Genomic DNA, 14,680 nt, shown 5'->3' on the forward strand with positions numbered 1-14,680 from the left:
TGTCACAAATTATCTTCAGATATTGCTGCCTTTAAGCTAAAAGGACTGACAACACAAACTGCCAGGAAGATGATGCTTTATCCAAGGGCTGGAGCTGGACTGTTTTCCTCACTGGACCTTTTGGGAAAACCCAGTCTGGCCTGAATTACTGCCTCAGTTTCTGCTTGCTGAGAATTGTGAATATCCATACCCTGGGTACATACACACCAGTCACACCATCTGTGGAGAGTACAGGATGTCTGTCCTGTTAAATCATGAAAACAAGGTCTGGATCTTTCAGCCCTACATCACAGTAGAAACTTTGTACATGGGAGGTCCTACATTTTGGTCTGATGTATTTCCCAGCAGAAGCAGCTGCCATGTCAATGGCTGTCTGTCATTCCCCTTTTTTTCCTGATTGCCTTGTTTCTGACATAGGCTTTCCAGGTGATGGGGAACAGCCACTTCCAACATCTCCTTTCAAATGTCTTTGTGTGTCCATCCAGCTGCTGCATAGGGCAATCAAAATGCACACATCTTGAACTGTTCCTCTTTAGGAAATTCCCTTATGTCTCCTTATTTGCTTTATCCCAATCCTGCTGGCTACTCATGCAAGGGAGTGAGGGTGTTTGACAAATATTTTTGCACACCTTTATCTACTAAATAACTTTACATATTTGTCATTTAAATAGCTGTTGGATTTTTTTTATGCAGCTTTCCATCTAAATAGGGTGTTGGTGACATATCACAAACTTTATGTAAATAAATGTGAACAGTTATGGCAGAGTTCTGAGCTTCTGGAATGATAAAAATAAGAAATAAAGGAGTTGCTTGGGCAGTATCTTACCTAAAGAATGAGAAAGAATGTGCATTTAATAATCTTACAGAATGCCCTCAAGCATCATTAGGAGTGGCATTCAACTGACCAGACACACTCTGTGCAATTCTGTGCCTGATGTAACCTGCAGTGTTTTCCTTTTAAATCATGGACTCATGGAATCATTAAGGTTGGAAAAGACCTCTAAGACTGTGAAGTCCTGCCATTAACCCAGCACTGCCAGGTTCACCACTAGACCAGCACCACCAACTATACTCCCTCAGCACCATATCTGCAAGTGTTTTCTATTTGTTTTCCAGAAGAAATAGAAACTTCCAAGAGCAATTGTTTTCATGGTAAAGGAAGTTACCTGGCTAAATAGGCCAGGTAAATGGAAGTGCTCTTTTTGATCATGTTTGTTGGCTGACACAGGTTCAAATCAGGTCCAGGATGTCTCCTAGAAGAGGCTGATATTATTTAAGGCTCTGAGCTCAGTTCACTGAAGTCTGGGCTCATTCAATGCGGACTTACAAAGCATGACTTGGGTGCACATTAATCTTCAATTTTCTTCCTTGGTGTATGCTCTTCATGTAGCCACAGCTGTGGAGACCAGGGAGGTGGAATAAGGTGCATATTGCCTTCACACTGGGACAGAAATATTTCTTAGATCTCCTGCACTTTGAGCTGAGTTTTCTTGAGAACATTGACATTTATCCCATTTCTGCATGTTGCGGAAGAAACTTTTTTTTCATTAAACATTAACCTTAATTCTTCGAGTCAGCAGACCCTTGTCTCTCCTCAAGTTGCAAGCTCATCCAAGAAAATGCAGTTTGTTCATGCAGTCCTTAAATAGCCTCCTTCACATTAAAGACAGAAGTAACATTCAGTGGATTTTCTGACTCCTTAGATAGCAACAATAAGAATCACAGAATGGGTCAGGCTGGAAGGGACCACAGTGGCTCATCTGGGGCCTCCTCCTTGCTCAGGCAGGGTCATCCCAGAGCACAGGGCACAGAATTGTGTCCAGGCAGTTCTGGAATATCTCCAGTGAGGGAGACTCCACAGCCTCTCTGGACAATCCATTCCAGGGCTCAGTCACTGCACAGGGAAGGAATTCTGCCTCCTGTCCAGGTGGAGCTTTCTGTGCATTCATTTCTGCCCGCTGCCCCTTTGTCTTGACTGGATCCAAATCACCCCCACCAGCCTCTTAGCTGATTTCTTGTAAATGTGGGTTGATAATGCAGAGTCTCTTTCTAAAATAAATGTGGGGTTTTTTTCCATTTGAAATCTCACAGACTTTGTTCTCTAAGACCTTACTTGATTACTAGACTGTATTTTTAATCTTTCCAGTACACAAAGAACATCAATGGAAGGTAACACTAGAAGGAATGAGCTTTTTTTCTTTCCTCTAAATAGAATAGGCCAAATAGTTACATCCAGTTAGGCTATGTTCAGCTAAAGCATGATTTGTTGAAGAGGAGCGTGTTTCACTTAAAAAACTTCTCTCTTTCATTTCTGCTTTTATTGCATGAGTGTTGCAAAACAGGGGTTAAATATTGAAACAGAAACTTTCGGAGGAGGTGTATCCCAAAGTTGCAAGAAAGCTGTTTACTAGAGATAACAGGGTTCTGCTCCCTTCTACAAGGGCCAGTGGGCCTGTGTGAACTGCTCTTGTGATAAAAAGGAACCTCAGCTAAGATGGATGCTTTGCATAACACCTGGGAGCTCTACCTATTATTTTATGAAAGCAATAAGAAATAATTAGATGTCTGTGTTTCAGTCTCAGATGGTGTGAGTGGTGAATCATGTATTTTTATTCACTTTTCTTATGTTAATGTGTTTCTCTTGCTCCTCATCAGTCCCCTGTACTTACTTGTAGCAGAGCACTTGATGTGGCTGTTCCTGCCCATGTGAAATCCCTCACAGAGTCTGGTTCCTAAAGGCAAGCAGGTCTTAAGCTTCTGAAAAAGCAGAAGGAGATGATTTCAGACATGGCAGGGAATCATCTCAGTTGTCTTTCCTTACAGAGGACTGTCTGCCTCTAGGTTTTCAAAATCCACTCCACAGCTGTGAGTACACCTGGATTTGTGTTCACCCTTTGCATCACATCAGAAGAGCACTAGGAAGGAACACTTGTAGAGGAAGGTTGTCACCCTTGAGCCAGAAATGACACAAATTCACTCGAAGGCTGGTTTGCAGGAGAAGCAGGAGAAGCATGTTTAATATGAAAAATCCTCTCTTTTATAGACAGATTCGACACATTCTGCTTGATTGGCTAACAAAAACATCTTTCTCACAAACAGTCCTTGAGAAGAGTAGAAAAACAGAGTAGGAAAACACCACCTGCAGGTTGTTTATACTAACAAGCTATCATCATTTTCCTACAACTTCCTAAAAGGTCTCACAAGCCCTCTGTGAGAAAACGAAGCCCGTTTTCTCTTTTTCTGGTCAGGCTGCTGCATCCACAGAAGGTGAAGAGAATTGCATTGAGTCTTGGATACGTGTAAGAAATTCTTCCCTGTGAGGGTGGTGAGGCCCTGGCACAGAGTGCCCAGAGAAGCTGTGGCTGCCCCATCCCTGGAAGTGTCCAAGGCCAAGTTAGATCGGTCTTGGAGCAACCTGGGATAGTGGAACTTGTCCCTGTCCATGGGAAGGGGTTGGAAATAGATGTTATTTTTGGTCCCTCTCAATCCACACCATTCTGTGATTCTGTGATTCCATAAGTCTTTTGTTCCTCAGTGACCTTTCATGATGCATTCCTTACTTAAATCAGCATGCACAAGCACAGGTCAATCTGAGCAATCCCAGAAAAGCTCCTGCTAAGAGTGGCTCTTGCAGCATTTGTACAACCATCAGCCTCTGGAGGCTGAGCTGGGATGTTCTCAGTGGTACAGCATCAGGGTGTGGTTTAATGGTAGCATGAAATAGTTGATCCTCACAAAAATCTGTCAATCTGTCTCGAGAGAGACAGTAAATATAAAATTTCTATGACTCAGTGAGTGCTGTAGACTCTGAGGCACAGCACAAGCTAAACCCCAATATAAACTGTGCCTTTCGGCCATGTGTTCACACTGACCCACAAATTCTAATCATTTTGACCTTGGCACAAGTTGCAAATATGGGTAGAACAATTAGTACAAATAACAAATTCCTATAAGAAACTCCCATATTGTTTGTTTTTCCTGTGTACAGCTAGCATCGCCTCCAGCTGGCTGAGGAGGTTAGGCAAGTGGGGACTTCTGTGTTTGCAGCTTGAATGCTGACCTGATGGAAGACATGATTTGTCACCTTCATTATTAATTTACATGACTGTTTTCTAATTGTCAGGAAGTTGGTGCTAAATCACTGAATATCCCAAAGTAGTCCTCTGCTATTGAACTGACAAGATGAATTTATTATTTCCTCACAACGGGCCAAGGACAAATTCAATGAACAACTACAACTCAACTTGCTATCTAAAATACAACACCCCTTCCGGGACAAGCCAGCACAGGAGGTGCTACAATGAATTGGGAGCAAATAAATATGAGTATGGAAGGAAAAGTTACCTCAGTGGAAAAATCCAGCCTCTGAAATGCTCATACCAAGCTGTGAGAGGTACAAAGTTTTGTGCTATAGCTCATTAGATGCTACATTCTCCTTAGAAAACTGTCATTTCCCTCTAAAACATGCAGAGAGTGTTAAATAACTCAAATAAAGCTGGATAAAAATCTTTACACTGGTTTGCACAACTGATCTGTCTAGATCTGCAATGACTCTTAGTGCAAGGCTACTGGAATAACCTAAGATCCAAAGATTTAAGCTTGGTTTATGACATGTTATGGTTAATATTATGTCAAAATGGTCTGGACTGGTTTTCTGTTTCCAATGCACCCATCCTTATATTTATTGATTACAGAAAAGATGGTCCAAGGCTCATCCAGGAGGCTGGTCAAAAAGCAAGACCAGAGACAGGTTGAGCCAAAATGGTGCTCCTGGGCCATGGGCAGGTGGTGGGAGAGGCTTCAAGGAGGCTAAAACCTCCTCAGTGCTCATTATTAAATACTAGGCTTGGATGATTGTTGCCATTTCTGGCTATTTTTATCTGCCCAGCAAATTTCCACATGTTTGAGTAGCTTCTCCCTTATCACAAGGTTTGTCTCCTTGCCTTCACAACTTGTTTTCATTTCATCTTTCCCCTCCAGGCTCTTTACTCATTTCTTTTCCTTCACCATTTTTCTCCTTTCCCATTTATAAGCTGATTTCCTCATGAACACTGAGCCACTGCTGTGGAAGAAGCATGATCACTGCTTCCAACACCTAATTTATTGCGACTGACATTTTTTGTCTCTTCAATCAACCAGCATTTGTCTCTTCAGGAGCATGGAATTTTTAGGTCATTGAGGACTTTCCCTGCAATTGTAGGTAGGTTACCACATAATACCTTCAAGAAATATTTTGCTTTCTATTTGTAAAATTTTTATGTCCTTCTTCATCGAGGTGGAAGGCTGCTGCTGACCTTTCCAGTTTTAATGATTAGAAATTGACTTCACTAAATTTCTTAATTAATTAATTTTTATATATATATATATATATATGTACACACACACACACATATATGTAACCTCCATCATCTGACTGGAGTTGCACAGCCACATTTACATAAGAGGTGAATCCATTCTTGGTTTGAATTTACAGAAATTCTGTAATTTCTGTGCTTCCGAAGCAGTAGTGCTCAGGAAATGTCCCCGACTCCTCAGTGTGTCAGATCTGTCAAAAATCACAAGGGCTACAGTTCCATTTTTGCCAAAATAAGCCTCTTATGACCCTTCAGCAATCACTTCGTGGAAAAGTTATGATATGTGCCTGCACAAAGAATGCTGTATGTCACTAAACAAAAATAACACATTTAATAGAAGATAACACTTCCTTTGTTATCTTTAGTGTAGTTTTCTGGAATTTGTTTACGTTGGGAAAAGACTTTTAAATAAGGCAGGTGAATGGTTTTGAGTGCCCTAAAAAAACCCTGGTGGCTTAAAGTCAGTGCTTGAAATAAAAAATCTTCTGATTCATTCAACAAAATAAATAAGAGCCATAATTTGATTTTAGTGTGGCACCTAGGGCTTTTCTCTTTTACTTTCAGCACTTCATGGAGCAGTGGGAAAAGAGAAGAAAACAGAGGAGTGTTAATGATGCAAAACATCAAATGAAAAATATAATTTGCTTTCAAATGGTCATTTTTGTGGTGAAAAACCCAAGAATCTGATGATAATGATTTTAAAGAGTAATTTCCAGTTACATGTGTTGATCCTTGGGTTCTCCACCAGTGACCAAATGAATATTTAACATGGCCCTTTTCCATGCCAGCTTGCTATCTCAACTTTTCCTAAAATTTGCCTTTCTTCCAGTGTTGTTATTGATGCTGGTGCCAGAGTATCTGTCAGTCCTGGGAGCAGTCTGAGGCTGGCATTTCACAGAGCCCAGGGCAGAGGGCTGAGCCCAGTGACCAGCCCACCAGCCTCAGACGTCACCGTGGGTCGGGAGGGAGTGTCACGTCCTCACTTCTATCTCCCACTGCCCCCTGTCCCCTTTGCCTCGTGGTTAAACTGAGATATAATTATGCTGGAGGTGTGGCTATCAAATGTGATATTATAATTTACAGGCCCTAGTGCTTTGTGGGCTCTTTCTCAGCGTTCACTAATTAATCTTCCTTGCCCTGGCTGTGTGGTTTTATCTCTGCCTTGCAGTCAGTGAGGCTGAAGCTCGCAGGTCAAATGTCTTGCTTGGGAGTTCAAAGTCTTGCTCAAGGCCAAGAGTGGAGACAGGAGCTGTCAAGAAAGTTCTTAATCACAGAGCTCATCTCCTGTTTTTCACAGTTTAGCCATGGCCTTTACATTTAGAGGAATCCCATTTTTGGCAGCTTGGCCTGGAGTGATGGGAGCAGCCCAGGGGTGGGGAACATCCTCTCCTGTCCCTGCTCTGATGGACCTTTTCTGCTTGGGCTTGCTCAAACATCTTGCCATGAATTTATTTTACGGGAATCAATTGGATATTCTGACAATACAAATTTCTGATGTCATGTGAAGGTTTCCAACCCTTGCTTTGTATTTAGTATGAGGTTTTGAGGGAGTAGCCTCAAGTTGTGCCAGGGAAGGTTTAGATAGGGTATTAGGGATAATTTCTTCATGGGAGGGGTTGTCAAACATTGGAATGGGCTGTCCTGGGAAGTGATGAAGCCACCAACCCAGGAGGTGTTTAAAAGGCATGTGGAAGTGGCACTTGAGGTCATGGTTTAACAGTGAAAGTCTTTTCCAGCCTTAATGATTCTGTAATTTCATGTTAACCTGTTGGTAAGATTTGTCAAGAACAAGACTGAGGCTAGTTTTGTGGACGATTGTTCTAAAATACAATAGATGGAGAAAAACAGGGGAGATACTGGCCCATGACACTCAGCAAGACATTGGGATACTGAGAGTGATGACCTTCCCTTTAGCCCAGAGGCCAAATTTGGCCATGGAACTGCTGCAGTTGGTGCATTTTAGATATCAAAAACATTCTTACTTCAGAAACTGTCAGACTGTTAAGTTACTTCATAACCCTTGTTCAAAACTGTGTTTAAGGCCCTTGCCATGTGAGTTAACAGCTGAAGAGCTCTTACACCCCTCTCCACAGATAAGGCCTAGACTTGTTCTGTAGTAGTTGTTCTTATCATCTCTCAGCACATGTGCTTCTTGTGAACCAGAATAGAAATTTCCTGCTGTTATTTGCTTCTGGTCTGGACTAACACCTAAAAGGTAGCACAATTCAGCACAAACCAAAAAGCACATCCTAGTGTCAAAAATGAAGCCACTGCCAAGACATCAGTATGAAAAATAACTTTGTGACAATATAGGCAAGTAACAGAGAGAAAAGTCATTTGACATGCTGGATCTCAGCAAATGTCATATTGCTTTTACCCCATCTGAGTGTGATCAACCCATATTCAGCAGCATCTCAGCTTTCACAGGGCCATGAAGTGAAGTATCTCAAGCACTCCTTGATGTCAGCTCTGAGAAACAGGAACACCCAGGCAACATTTCCAGCGTTTCATCTCATCTCCTCTTTGTTCCGTTCCACATCAGTAGGGAAGGAGAACCTTTTGAAATCTCCTTCAAAAGCACAAAGGTTGGATACCCTGCAGTAACCCAGAAGGGAGCCTGGTGCTCCAGGGTGGCACTTCAGGTTGTAGGAGATCCTTTCCAGCTCCAGCTGCTGCCATGCTCAAACATCATAGCTGGATATCCAGAGCATGAAACTTGGCTCTCTGAGGAGGGAGCTCTATCAGAAATCTCTGGTAATAAACTAATTCCTTGTTAAAAATTCATTGGCCCAGATAACAGGGGAGGAAAGAGGAAATACTTGGAAACACCTGAAAACACCCAGAAAACACCTGAGAATTTTGCCAAAATTATGCATCTCTCCATAAGAGAATTGGGGTTTTACAGGTTAGTGTTTTCTGAGGAAAACACAGTTTTTTTAGGAAAATTTCACCAGTTTTAGTCTGAATTACTCCCTAAAAATCATATAACCGGCAGGGACAACTTCCACTATCCCAGGTTGCTCCAAGCCCCATCCAACCTGGCCTTGGACACTGTCAGGGATGGGGCAGCCACAGATTCTCTGGGCAGCCTGTGCCAGGGTCTCACCACCCTCAAAGCAAAGAATTTTTTCCTAATGTCCAATTTAACCCTGCTCTCTCTCAGTTTGAAGCCATTTGCCCTTGTCCTACTGCTCCACGCCATTGTAAAAAGTCTCCAGCTTCTTTGAGCCTTGCACAGTGGCAGTGGTCATGAGGGTGAAACTGAGCTACAGGAAGGTACAAAATCAAGGCTATCAGAATTAATTTATGTCCTGGAAACCATAAATTTCCCTAATTCAACACTCTCAATTGTTTTAATATGGTGGTAATTTGACCAGCAGAAACAGGATGAAACAATAGAGGGGAGGAAACCACTGCCAAAGTGTTTCTATATGTTTTAATTATTTATTGAGCCAATATTAGCTAAGAAACTTTGTGCAAGTGAGACTAGGCCCAGAACATTAATATCTAATGAAAGGGGATATCCTTTATACAGGTAGAAAAATGAAAAAGCAATGCAGGTTCATGTCTGGGTATGGCTCACCCTCTTGTGTCTTTATCTAGAACTGCAGCCTTGTGGAGAAAATTATTTTTACTGGTCAGAAAAAAGAAGGGAATTTGGTGAGTTCTGCCCTGCTCAAGGCTGCTTTATGTGACTCAAGGGCTATGGAAAACCAGGACCCTTTCAGGAGCAGCTGGGGCTCTGGTGGGACACCCAGTGTGGTGCAAGGTTAATGGAAAAGAGCCACAGCAATAAATTTATCATTTATCACCTACAGGCAGATGTAGCAGAACTTTTGTGATTAGGTCAAAGGAAAAGTTGCAGATAAAATGTGTGCCTCTTATTTTGCCTGTACAAAAAATTGCCTCCCTTTTTGCTTTGTACTTCTTTTCCTTTCTCATCCGCTCTCACATGAAGTACAAAAGAACCTCAAAATATCTGTAAGGAATTTTCCAAATCAAAAAACCCCACCCCTTTATTTATAGATAACTTTAATTAAAAACTCTGTTTGTGAACTGGTGGTAGATCATGTGTTTATTTAGCAGGAAGACATTCCAATAACAATGATAAAAAAGTTAACAGAAGAAAATTTAGTGGCATCTAATGAATTATGCAAAAAAACCTGAAATGTTTTAAAAGTGGGTTTCCTATTAAAAAGAAATAAATCAGTGGCAGATCCACTTCAAAGAAAGACATAAAGTAACACATTAGTAGCTTAAAACATGATTTCTACAAAACCTAAAATAACATCAGAGGTTATTTTGAGCTACTAGTCTAATTTAAGACTGAAGTAATGGTCAGATTTCAGATAAAATTATTACCTACAGGTCAACCTGAGCAGATGCACTGAGAGTGAATACACTTTACAGTGGGTTCTACACTTTCTTTATAATCTCTCAGCAGCTGTAATGACACCCAGCAGGACTTTAGATTATTTGAGTGGTGCATTTGCAGCTTGCAGGACACTTCTTCTTCACCAGTGAGTGGCTACAGCCAAACAACATTTTCAGATTTTTGCAGTTTCCAAGGAGGTCTTGATACTTGCAAGGGTTGGCTGAAATAAAAGAGAGAGAAACAAACACATGAAATATTATGTGGAAATTCTGGTTTGATGATTCTTCATTTTCCAGAAATTTCAGCTGTTCATGTCTCTATAAACTTCGTACTTTTGTTCTGCTGTTAAAATGGCTTGAATATTATAGAATGTGGGTTTTTTCAAGGAGAATGGAGTGACTTACTGCAAAGTCCTTTGTCACAGTGGCCAGGACAGTCAGCACATTTTGGTCCACTTCTGTAAGGCATAGCTATTTGCATTGGGTTATTTCCTCTGAAATTTGGAAGAATTACAAGAAAAAACAAGATCAACATGAAGCATAGGCAGTCATGTTTTAGTTTCAGATATTTATAGAATACAAAAAAATTGATTTTAAATAAGAGGGACAATAAGGTTTAGAGAAACAAAATGAATTGATTGATTGTACATGTATAACATAAAAAAAAAAAGCATGTGCTTCCTAGCTTTGCTTCTCTAATAGATTTCAACTGATTGAGGTAATCACAAAATCACAGAATCACAGACTGCTTTGGGTTGGAGGGAACCTTAGAGATCACTTAGCTCCAACACCCTGCCATGGGCAGGGACACCTCCCACCAGACCAGGTTGCTCCAAACCTCAGCAAAACCCTTCTGAAATGCAGTTCTTTACCTCTGGGAATATTAATTTGCTGTTGGCTTCCACTTTACATCTGATTTTCTCCTTTGTGGTCAAAATTACAGCATGATTTGTGCCTGATGCCTGATTCTGACAGCGATAAACCCTTGTTCATCTGCTAAAATTTCCCTAATATTTCTTTCAATGTGAAATAAAACAAATATTGATATTCAGCATGCTGCTAAACCCACAATTTACGTTGCTATTTTCAAAAATATAAATGGTTAAAGTAGATTGCAATTATTTTATCCTATAGCCAAGGATGTTTTGGAAACATTTCCATAATCACCATGACTGAAAAAGAAGGCAATACGTACGCAGGGCAGTATTGGCAAACATAAAAGTACTTGTAGGGGCCTGTGGGACAGTAGGAAACTCCACATCCCACCTTGTAACTGTTGTACCAGATCAGCTGCAGATCAAAAAACAAGCACATTATTTCAGAGTGAATTCTTGAAAAAAAACCCCAAAACCTCACAAAGTAACACAACCAGAAAATACTTTTTTCTTTCATTTTTTTCTAGTCAGCTTTTAAATTTAAAGTTTCGCTGTCATAAAGAATACATAGAAGAATGAGTTTCCTCCAATTTCCAAATGTTTTTGAACACAGTTTCTGTGTTCAATTCAGGACAATGAATTTGAAATTCAAATATTTTCATAGGCATTATGCTTTGACACTTCTTAATCACATATTTCAATCTCTGCATAGAAAATATTAATTTCTAAATTAAAGATTTTTCTACAGACGATTTCCTTTCTGGACAGCTTTTCCAAAATACTGGTTCCATTGCCTCCTAATTAGATGGAAAAGACTTTTAGCTTATCATTCATCTTTGGATCATAGTATGAATTATAGATAATAGTTTTATGATACTGATAATTTTTCCTGATTATAAATAACTCCCAGCTGGGTTAAGTGTACTCCTGTGATTCTGGTGTATCCCTGCAGTTTGTTTCAAGTCTCCATACCTGAGTGTAGCTCTCAACATTGACATTTTTTGAGATTTGTCCATATCCATACTTGAAATTGGAGGACTGGCTGTACCACACTTGAATTGCATCAGCCCATGTCCTTGGGTAGGATGACAGTAACACATTCTCACCACAGGTGACACCTGGAGTAGAAGTAAATCTACTTTACTGGGAGAGAAGCAAAGTATAGGGCAGGAGGTGGGACAGAGGGGCTGTAGCTATATGCTAAAATAAATGCCTATGATGCCCTGTGATTTTAAGGGCTTGCAAAAAGTTGTCTTTCAGAGTGTTCATCTGACAAAAATGATGTTTTTGTGTTTAATAATCACAGAATCATAGAATGATTTGGGTTGGAAGGGACCTAAAGATCATCTTGTTCCAACCCCTCTGACATGTACAGGGACACCTTCCATCTAATAATCCTAAAAAGATCTTCTACAGCAGATTAAAGTCATCCTTATTTCTATTTCACATTCAGAGGGGTCATCTGCAAACTGTCATTAACCCATCAGCCCAGGCTCCATGCTTGTCAGTACCATTAATAACTCTCTTGTCTCTTGGACTGACTTTCATCCCACATTGATTTGCCCATTTCTGAGCATTTTTGGCAGTTTTCTCACTCCACACCTGAAAGACACAAAGGAAGAAGTATCCAGGTCACAGATGGGTTAGTGCAGCCCATAAGAAGAAAAAAAAATAAAAAATTGGGAATGGCTTGGGTGTTGAGCACTGAATGCTCCCATGGCCCTCAACAGAAAGGAGTTGTGCTGATTTACTCTCCTGGGGCACAGAAACCACATTTCTTCAACTCTTAAATGTTTCAGAGCAGGTTATCCTGCACAGCTCTATCACACAGCCCTGATCTCCAGATGGTGCTGATTAAAAGGGTTTTTATAACATACTACTGCTTTCTTGCATCTTTGTGTCTGAATGAACACTGGTCTAAGTGGTATAAATCTGATTTGCAGCCCAGGTGCAGCTGAGTTGTGGTGATTAACATCAGCTGGGCTTTGAACCTGGGGAATGTTTCAGGCCTTGCTATGCAGGATTAACCACAGAGCGCTGACCAGCTCAGCTGCTCGTGGGACAGGGATAACCAGGACATCAGGGGTGACAGGGATGGGAGAAGTTTTGCAGATCTAGGTCTCCTTTGCTCTCCTGACAGTGTGAGATTCAGAAACTGCAGCTGCCCCATTGCTTTGCATGCTCTTTCCTTCATCCAGGGTTTGTTTCTCTTAGCTTTAGAGAATCAGAGATAGTTTGGGTTGGAAAGGACCTTAAAGGGTCATTTAATCTAACCCCTGTGCAATGAGCAGGGACATCTTCAACCAGACCAGGTTTCTCAGAGCCCCATCCAGCCTGGTCTTGACAGGCCCAGGGATGGGGCAGCCACAGCTTCCCTGAGCAACCTGGGCCAGGGCCTCCCCACCCTCATCATAAAAATCTTCTTCCTATATCTAATTTTAATCTACCTGCTTTTAACTGAAAACAATTAGCCCTTGTGCTATTGCAAGAGGCCTTGATAAAGTGTTTTTCCTCATTCTTATAGACCCCATTTGGGCACTGGAAATGGCTCTAAGGTCACTTTGGATCCTTCTCTTCCCCAGGCTGAACACCCCCAGTTCTCCCAGCCTGGCTCCAGGGCAGGGGTGCTCCAGCCCTTGGAGCATTTTACAGGCTCATGTTTGGTTTCTCATCCATGAACATCTCCAAGTCCTGCTCATCAGGCTGCTTTTAATCCCTTCATCCCACAGCTTCCTTTGATGCTGGGTTTGTTCCATCATTTCCTTTAAGGGAAAAGCAGGGTGGCTGCAATTCATAGCTCACCATCTTCAGCATGTTCCTGGCTGTGGGAATTACAGATCTCCGTATTTCATTGTGCAGCTCAAGGATCTGTTTTTCATTTTGAGACTTAAAATGAGGAAAGGAGAAAGATTTCACACTTTTAAATGGAAAATCCTGGAAAAAATAACAGTGAAGGTCCCAGTTAACAGAAGTACAATAAACAAGATAAATTATGATCTTGTCACTTTTGTTTGGTTCAACTCAACTGACCCCAATAATTGGTCTCATAAAACTTGTTTAACTTAAGACATTTATGGTGGTAGAAATAACATGTCAGCCAGCAGTTTTAGGCTGCAGCTATACCCAGGTAAAGGAAAGTATCAACTTACAGCATGGTTCACCTCAGATTTATTGAAGAAAATGATAATTTTCTTTCCTAAAGTACTTGTTTCTTTTCATTCATTAATAAGAAGATCTTGATGAATAGCTCTCATGCAAGTACCTGCATAGCAGATATCTTAGAAACCTAATCCTCTCAAGGAGATTTATGAATCAGATTTCTGAATCTTAAATTATTCATTCATTTATGAAAAATGTCTTTTTAAAATTAGCTCCATGAAGGGAAGAGTATTTTGATAGGCAGGATTACAGAATGATTTGGGTTGAAAGCACAAAGGGTCAGTAGCTCTGAAGGTCCTGTCTTATACAGGGACACCTTCCACTAGACCAGGTTGCTCAACTATAATTAACAACAACAACAACAACAACAACAACAACAACAACAACATCTGTACAAAACAAGTTCATCTTGAATACGTTACATTAACATATTAACAATACTTGCACCCCATAATTCTAAATCTCTAGAGATCACAAGATCAGACTATATCAGGTCAGATTTCTATATAAAGGAGTCAGATATGGCTGTTTTGCACAGATGAATGATCCTACCTGTCCATCAGATTGGTGAAACAAAGCAGCCAGGAGAATAATTGCAGTTAGTAGATCCATTTCTACAGGGGTAAAAAAACCAAAAAACAAATCCCCAAAATCCATTAGTCTCTGTTGCATACATTCTATGGCATAATGTGATATGTGAGCAAGATACAAAACTGTTGCAGAGTAAAGCCTGCACAAAGAAGTTTATTTTAGTTGATCCTGAACATGGATGTGCTGAAACTGTGTATGGGCACCACTGCCTCCTGCAGAGAGAAGACTCCACATTGCATGCAAGCAGAGACTGTAAATAGCAAAAAGTTGTGTGGTGTTTGGAACAGATGGATCAGTCCCCTTTTGACTCTTTTATTCAAGATATCT

The 14,680-nt window shown here is 40.8% G+C and overlaps 1 protein-coding gene across 1 annotated transcript; it reads right to left on the minus strand.

The window, feature by feature from the left end:
- Positions 1 to 9,821: 9,821 nt before the first annotated feature.
- LOC102033449 (cysteine-rich venom protein) lies at positions 9,822 to 14,434 on the minus strand. Its single transcript, XM_031060248.1, has 7 exons — positions 14,315 to 14,434; positions 13,406 to 13,537; positions 12,115 to 12,205; positions 11,576 to 11,721; positions 10,924 to 11,018; positions 10,134 to 10,222; positions 9,822 to 9,949 (listed from the first exon to the last, which is right to left on the minus strand). Exons 1-7 carry the CDS (start codon positions 14,432 to 14,434, stop codon positions 9,822 to 9,824), a joined length of 801 nt encoding a protein of 266 aa, XP_030916108.1.
- Positions 14,435 to 14,680: the final 246 nt, after the last annotated feature.

Source organism: Geospiza fortis, unplaced genomic scaffold (genome assembly GCF_000277835.1).
Source record: "Geospiza fortis unplaced genomic scaffold, GeoFor_1.0 scaffold106, whole genome shotgun sequence".
Taxonomy (NCBI): domain Eukaryota; kingdom Metazoa; phylum Chordata; class Aves; order Passeriformes; family Thraupidae; genus Geospiza; species Geospiza fortis.